General features: G+C 34.0%; 1 protein-coding gene across 1 annotated transcript; it reads left to right on the top strand.

Moving 5' to 3' along the window:
* Window positions 1-454: 454 nt before the first annotated feature.
* On the top strand, window positions 455-2,022 carry LOC110706799. Its single transcript, XM_021884749.1, has one exon. The coding sequence runs from the start codon at window positions 788-790 to the stop codon at window positions 1,685-1,687; it is 900 nt and encodes a 299-aa protein (XP_021740441.1). The 5' UTR covers window positions 455-787; the 3' UTR covers window positions 1,688-2,022.
* Window positions 2,023-8,170: the final 6,148 nt, after the last annotated feature.

Below are 8,170 nucleotides of genomic sequence, written 5' to 3'. Positions count from 1 at the left end.
AAATACTCGATTAATCCTCATTAATCAAGGGACCGAATAATTGACGGAACACACTAATAACCGGCTGATCTCGCTAGCAAAGCAGATTACCTACATTAAATACTCTCACCTAGAGAGACCTCATTACTTTAATTTCTGTATTAATTACTCCTTAATCAGGTACTAACTTGACCGTTGGAGGCGGAGCTCTCAGGAGTCTCCGTTATTTTGCAGGTACAGGCGTCCGGTTCCAGTCTCGGAATTGTAACTCTCCCGCAGGACATCAGAAAACCCCGAAACAAATATGAAAACAAACGTATATAACTGGAAATCATAAGGTTTAATTAAAAAAAGACATTATAAATATCAATTACATATAATTACAAGGAATAATTAAAGTAACAACTCAATGCAATGCCCAGACTACACGCTAGTTTTATTATATCAAATGACAATTTACTAATTATGGATTATTTATTTTAATTAATCATAAGGTTTATTTAACTCTTTAGTCTTTACCATTCCACATGCCTTTGCCCTCACGCATTGTATAATCCAAAGCTGTCCCAAAACACTAAATCCAACTTCCACTATTCATCCCCCACATCACTATATATTCCAATGCTCCCTCACTTTTTCCTATTATCCTCTCCCACTTTCTCCTTTTGTGTTATGGGCCTTCTCCAACTTTCTTCTTTGCTAATTATGCTTGTTACTCCATTTTCTCTTACAAAATTAATCATAACTTATAACCCATGACATTTATTCTATTTCTTCATTTCTTCACACCACCACCACTTGACCACTTATGGCAACTATTTCTTCCTATCACTCTCTCTTTTCTTGCATTGTCTCTCTTTACACCATAATCCTCCTTTACTTCCCTCATGTTTTCGTAAAATTATTATTCTCTCCTCTTGTGGTCTCCACTCTAGTCCTCCTACTCGCCCTGTTGCGACTAGGCACGTCGCAACAACTTAAACAACAACAAAATAAAAAATTTGCCGAGGGTGCAAAGGCACCCCGGCTAGTCATAACTAAGAATGACTTGAAACCCAAGCCAAAGCCCGAACCCGAGTCTGAGCTAAATAGGGTGGAAATTGGCCCGATACAAGAGGAATGTAACATCGTTAAAGCCCGTTCTACAATTGAGCCCGGCCCGAAACCGGAACATCCCGAACATGTAACGTGTGATCCAGGTCAGTTAGTTGAGATTATTGATTCGTTTTCCAATCATGACCACAAGAAGGAAAAGGGTTGGGCTGGTTGGGAGAGTTTGGACCGGGCTGAAACCGAACCCGAATACGGCCTGAAGGTTTTCCTAGATTGGGACGTGGGTGCGCCACTTGAGGTTATATACGAGGCGTATGAGGGGGAGGAAGAAGGAGAAGAATCACAAAACGACGCGTTTTGGAAGGCGGGAATAGTAAAGAGGTACCCATCACTTTCCCAGTATTACCCGGAATCCGAATCGGATTCGGGTTCGGATTCGGATTCATATTCGTATAGTTCTTCGTCATTAGATGAAGAGGAAAGAGAGGGATTAATTGAGATAGCTCTAGATGATTATGGGTATAATTATGGTGATAAGAAGATGATTAACATGCTAATGAAGCCTAAAGCAGGAGATCAGAAGGCAGTTTATCATAATTTTGATGACGAGGATAATTTAATTGAGATTGATATTTCTCCCACAAAAAATGTCTGATTTTCCTTGGTGAGTTTTAATTTTTTATTTTTTGGTGGGTGTAGTTGTATAATTTATTTTTGGAGTTAAATAAAATTCTAGTACGGAAATGATGTTACATGTTTTGCATGTTTCTGTTAATATATGCTAATTATTAACTACTATAATTAATATCTTGTTGAACGTCAACACTCAATAGGGCTTCTAATTTGAAAGGTATTGTGTTATTAGTTAATTAACTTGTACTTTCATAATAGGGCTTCTAATTTGAAAGGTATTGTGTTATTAGTTAATTAACTTGTACTTTCATAATCATCATAATTGATAAAGTAAGGATGTCCCATCATCAAATGAAATATAAGAAGTGTAATTTTGAATGATGATATTGGACACTTTAGATTGTCCTCAAAAAATTATGAGGCTAATCTAACCACATTTGTACGAGTACCTAAACAAGGACCTGAATGTTTGTTAACGGTAGCATGTTACATTAGTAGTATGCACCTTACTTTAGAGAACAACAATTGAAAATGAGATTTGGCATAGAAGTTGTTCATGTTATCCCTAGACTCAACATCATAACCAAATATTTGATATGTCGAGAAATGTACTTCATGAGCATATATAGGATGGACTATAGGCGTATAAGTGTATCAAGTAAGGGGCTTGAGTAGCACTTTTCCGCCATCTTATAGAAAGAATTTCTTTTTTTTTTTTTACACAAAGAAAGAAATTCTTTTAGTGTCCCACTATTATAAATAATAATCATAAATGAATAAATAACATTACATATAAATGCAACATGCATTGAATTAATGAAATTGACAACAATTTAGCGTTCCACTAATTTAACAATTCAAGATCCGTCTCTACACCATGCATCCATCAATATAAATAGTAAATTGCCCTCCGCATTTTCACATGCTCAATTAAATACTTTTAGAATGCTACATCTACAATAATACATATTTCTATTGTTACATATCGATTATATATTCATATAGGCATATACCTAGTCGTGAATTCTTTCTAGCTAGACGAATGAATTATTTAGGATTCTATGGATATTTACGAACACAAAAGAGCTACTACTCCGTAATCTCGTAGCCATTTGAAAGGATTGCTAGACAACCCCCCTCCTTAATTCAAACAAAAACTCTTCGAATAAAGCTTGCGTTTGTTTTCCTCGCATCACTAATAATGGGTTCAACGAATTTAGTACTGTATTTAACTCCAAATAGAATTTATGAAGTTGTAAAAAACAATAGGAAATTCTTAGAAAACTCTAAAATCCAAGAGATAGTAGTTTAGTAACAAACTTACAATCTAACACCAAATAACCTTACATCTTTTATAAATCGATAATGATATCAACACCTATTTAAATTACCAACACAAACAATTAAAATGACCAAATTAGTCCAATGAATTACGCAAACTAGCTACAACGAAATGCTCCCTCTCCAATCTTTAACGTTCGAGAATTCTCTTGCAAGTAGTGGGAAAATTAGGGATTTCACTTGCTTGGGGTGAGAATCGAAACCCCCCTCACAGGGGTGGAAGGAGGGCCTCCAACCACTAGGCCAACCTTGATTCTCGCATGTTTGTCAATGCATTAGTTTGATCATGAATATCTTTAGTTATTTAGTTATATGTTAGTAAAAAAAAAGTATAAAAGTTGAATATTAATAAATTGTTCATTGAGATGAACAAGAAAAACTCAAAATAACTACATTTTGTTTATATATTAAGAGTAATTTTGAAAAATTTCTGATCTTGTAAATGTTGTCAAGATTTCAAATGGAAAGAACAAAAAGAATTGAAAGGAGTATTAATAATTACCGAATGTGAGGCCAATAAATCTCGTTTGCAAATGAAATGATGACCTATGACACGACTCTAAGACGAAAAACCAAGTTGCTAAGGAATTAGGGGAAGATACACATTATAGATCGATCATAATAATGCTACAAAAATATGATTGTACTTGAGTCGACCAAAGGGATAATACTTCCTTTTCTTCTTTGTCACTCCCGCAGTAATGTTGCTTCAATACTTCATAATGGAGAAATGATGTGTGGTTGGAAAATTAGAATGGTGACAATTGTAATTCAAAGTGGACAATACACAAGAAAGACATGAAAAATGGAACAGTTCATATGTACAAGTATATTATTTGTCTAAATTGTCTCTTGGAAAGCGACTTTGTTGTGGAAACTTGCATTATTTGAGGATTTGAATACCTAACTATCCTTTTCTTGAATGTCTCTTCTAAATATAATCGACCATGCATGCATCAAATCTAATCATCTTTGATTTTGGGTTGTGGATATTACTGGTAATAAGCGAAGGTTTGTAATAATCATAGGATGAGGGAGCATGTCGAAGCTAACTAAGTTAAGCTTAATTTTGTGCATAATAAACTTTAAAAGTTGACAAGAAAAAGTCATTTATTATATAATTGTGGTCTATAGTATAAAGTTTAAGACAAATATCAAATTCAGTCGATTTGTATGGAGTATAATAACATAAATAACAAACATATTGTAAGACAATTCACTTCTATTAAGTATTACAAAATACTTGTGCACATTATTATCGAGTAATTCTTCCGTCTTTTAAAAATTGCCCCATATATTATTTTTGAGGTGCCCCCTTTATATTTGACGCATACTTTTTTAGGTATATTTTACTTCATATTAGAGATGGATGAAGTGTGGCTTTAACAACATAACATCATTACATCAACACATAAGCTTCATCCAACTCACTATGTGTGCACTTCCCTACCAAATACACGCATCGAAATCCTCAAAGTTAACATAAAAAGGAAGTGACGACCCATTTCTCGTTCATCATCAAGCACGAGAGTCGGCCTAACTGATCAAAACACGACCATCACCATATAACTAGGGATATGACGGTTCCTTGATACAATTATTGGATTCGCCAAAACTCCCCCTTAAACCTTCCCAAAAATATTAGGCACTATAAAAGTCTAGATGAAGTGAACAGAACAACTAGCGAACAAAATGAAAGGTAGGGGTTTGTTTCCCACTTTTTAGGCTCAAAATTGATGGGAATTTTTTTTTGTTTTTTTTTTTTTGATAAGTTGAACAATTCATGGGAAATTGAAATGCTTCTATTTGGCTAAAATGAATGTACATTTGGTATTTTCGATAACCCAATTTTGGAATTGGCCCAACTTATCTTTTTAATTTACTTTTTATGTGTGGAAAGTGGAAGATGATACATATTTTAAACAATGCTCAAACTTGCTTCAAAGAAAGAAAAAAACTATGCTAAAACTTAAGTTAGATACTCGGCTAGTGATTTATACTTTATCTAAGATGTGTATCATACAATATTTTTGAGTGCATATATTATACTTAATCCCTCTGTGCTTTTTTTTTTTTTTTTTTTTAATTACACTTACTTCTATTAAAATGCCGTCGTGTTTTTTTGTAAGTGTTATATTTTTTTTTTTGACAAAAACTACATTTAAATATTATATGGCCCTATTTGGTGGTAACGTTTGAGATAGAGGTTAGCGTTTTGACCAGTCAAAACACTACTAGAATAAAATAAGAGTGTTTGGCAAGGTAGCGGTGTGAGTAGCGGTTAGCAGTAGAAGTAGTGTTTAGGTAGCTTTTCTCAAACGTTAAAAATAGTAGCGTTTAAGAGTAGCGAGTAGCGTTTGTTAATTTTTGCTAACATTTTTTTAACAATTTATATGATTATTAATATTTTTTAATATTGCAACCGCTACTTTTGCCAAACACTCATACTATCAACCGTTACTTTGACAGCTAACCTCTACTCACTATTAATTGACAGCTACTTGCTACCCAAACAACTATTCGCTACTCGACCGCTAAAAGCTACCCACTACCGCTATTTTTTCCAAACAGAACCTATATATCTCGTCTCATGGTTCTCACCCAAACCCACTATTACACTTTTTTTATGAATCATTTCTTTCTTCTCATATTCACTACTAGGTTAAACCCCATGTAATACACGATTGTTAAATATTTATAATGACGGTAAAGTTATATAAAAATACGTAGTATAAATAATATAATGAATAGACTTATCAAGTATTTCAAAGTACTGTATGAGATATACGTATTAAAACAATGAAAATATGCAAGATAAAATAGTTAAACATGTAACAACTATAATGGGTAATTTGATATTTTAGTAAGTTTATTTGAGATTTTATACGAAGTATAAAAGTAATAATATTTTTTTTGAAATATATAAAGTAATAATTTAGATAATAGCAATGATTTTTTTAAGTAAGTGATATTGGAGGGAAAAATAGGACAAACTTTCATATGTGGTTGGTCACACCGTGTGGTCAGCCACATTTTTTTAAATTTTTTTTTAATTTTTGTTTTCCCACTTCTCACTCCTCGTATTCCCCCTTTGTTCACTTTCTCTCTCCTACCTTCCAACAATGGCAAGAAAACACCTCCACTTTTCTTCATCATCTTCCCCAATCATCATCATCATCATTCTCTTACTCCTCACTTTCGTCTTCATCGTCTTTTGCTTCTCCTCTGCAACTCCTTTTATCTCCTCCGATCCAAGTCCTTCTTCTCAATTCCAAACCCTAACCCTAATTTCAAGTTCGGAGACCAAATCCTCGCAGAAATGGCTTGCTCTTACTACGGTGGGATTTTGATGGGAGCTAAATGATTGAGGTCTTCTTTCGTCTTCGTCTTCTTTGTCATTTTGTTGGGTTTCCGGGTTGGTTTGGTGGGGGTTGGAGTTGGGGTTGTTCGTCGTCATCATCTTTTTCGACGCCATTGGAGTAGCTTCGAAGGAGATCCATTGAAGAAGAAGAAGATGAAGAAAAGGGATTACTTGGTCAGTTAAGGGTTACTTGGTCGATCAGGGGTTACTCGGTTGGTCAGGGGTTACTTGGTCAGGGATTACTCGATCGGTCAGGGGTTACTCGGTCGGTCAGGGATTACTTGGTCAGGGGTTACTCGGTCAGGGGTTACTCGGTCGTTCAGGGGTTACTCGTGTGTTAGCTGACCACACGGTGTGGCCAGCCACACACAAAAGTTGCTGAAATTTTTAATAATAAGTTGCCAAGTGTCTTCCTAATTTCGCTTTAGTAGTATGTACTAGATTTTTCAATAAACTATTAACCCTACTATATTTTTTTTTACTTTTTTTTTAATACTCCAACTACCCCACACCTACCTCTTATTTTATTTAAACCAATTAAATTATCTAAAACTATGTGCCGGTCAAATTGTAATATTTAAAAAAAACGGAGGGAGTACCTTTTTCTTATATTTATCCAATTTTTTAACAAATATAATTGGTTTTTCATAAGGTACCCTTAAAGTTAATCATAATTTTTAAAGTACCCTTATGTTTCATAAGGTGCCTTGGCGCCTTGCTAGTTGCTAGTCTAGCTACTAACAAATTATTCCATCACCATCTTGCCCTTGTCACCCCCCACCATTGGCGGACTTGGCCTTATGCCTGGTGGGTCAAATGACTCACCAGGGCCCAAAATATTTTTTAAGTTTTTTAAAAAATAAATAAATAAATAAATTATTTTCTAAGTTTTTTTTTTTAAAAAAAAATACTAACTTTGAACCTTTTGTTAATGTTGTTGGGTTTTTGATGAAATGTGAACCTAATGCTTGTACAAATTTTAATCTTGTCAATTATTAGTTTGTTAATTATTAGAGAGCTAATCTTGTCATGTTGTCAATTATTAGCTTGTTAATTATTAGTTTGTTAATTTTAGTCTTGTCAATTTTAAGCTTGTTAATTATTAGTTAGTACTGTAATCTTGTCAATTTTCTATTTGGATGATCTTTGTAAATAATTTTTCTTGGGAATTTTGGTAAATTTTTTCTTTTTACATATTTGGTTATCAATTGTGACTCACCAGTCGGAAATTCCTGAGTCCGCCACTGCCCCCCACCATAGAACGTCGCACAAGTCGCAACTACACCGGCATTGTACACACTGTTTAGTACAAATACACCCCATTGTATATGACGTATTAAACTGGCATAAGTACATTAGTACTTTAGCACATGAGAATCATCATAGACTCATAGTTCAGAATATTCTATGACAATACTACTAGTCCTAATTAAGCATAACAATCATAATTGACTAATTCTAATAAAAATAATGCTACTAGTCCTAATTTATTTTAAAGAATCCAAAATAGTGAACGAGTAGATCTAGGTTGATGCTGAAGAACATGGCTTTAATATAAATTTGACACCCTCTATTTCCTGTCAAGTGTCAACGTATTCTTTTATTCTTTACGCCAACTTTTCCTTACCACAAAATTGGAGAACATCAACATTCTAGAAACTCCAAACTTAATTGGTCAAAAGGTCAAATACAGAAAGTGCTTACGTTATGTTTCAGCCGTTGGTTGGTCCGTCATTAATTAATCCTAGCCGTCAAATCAGACTGTTTGCTGGAAATAGATTTTATTTCATTATTTTTGCAATC

This window comes from Chenopodium quinoa, unplaced genomic scaffold (genome assembly GCF_001683475.1).
Source record: "Chenopodium quinoa cultivar QQ74 unplaced genomic scaffold, ASM168347v1, whole genome shotgun sequence".
NCBI lineage: Eukaryota > Viridiplantae > Streptophyta > Magnoliopsida > Caryophyllales > Amaranthaceae > Chenopodium > Chenopodium quinoa.
Note: the sequence above shows the minus strand (reverse complement) of the source record. Positions and strands in the feature narration are given on the sequence as shown.

Coding starts and splice junctions, on each gene's coding strand:
- LOC110706799 (XM_021884749.1), top strand. CDS start 788: ATGGCAACTATTTCTTCCTATCACTCTCTCTTTTCTTGCATTGTCTCT.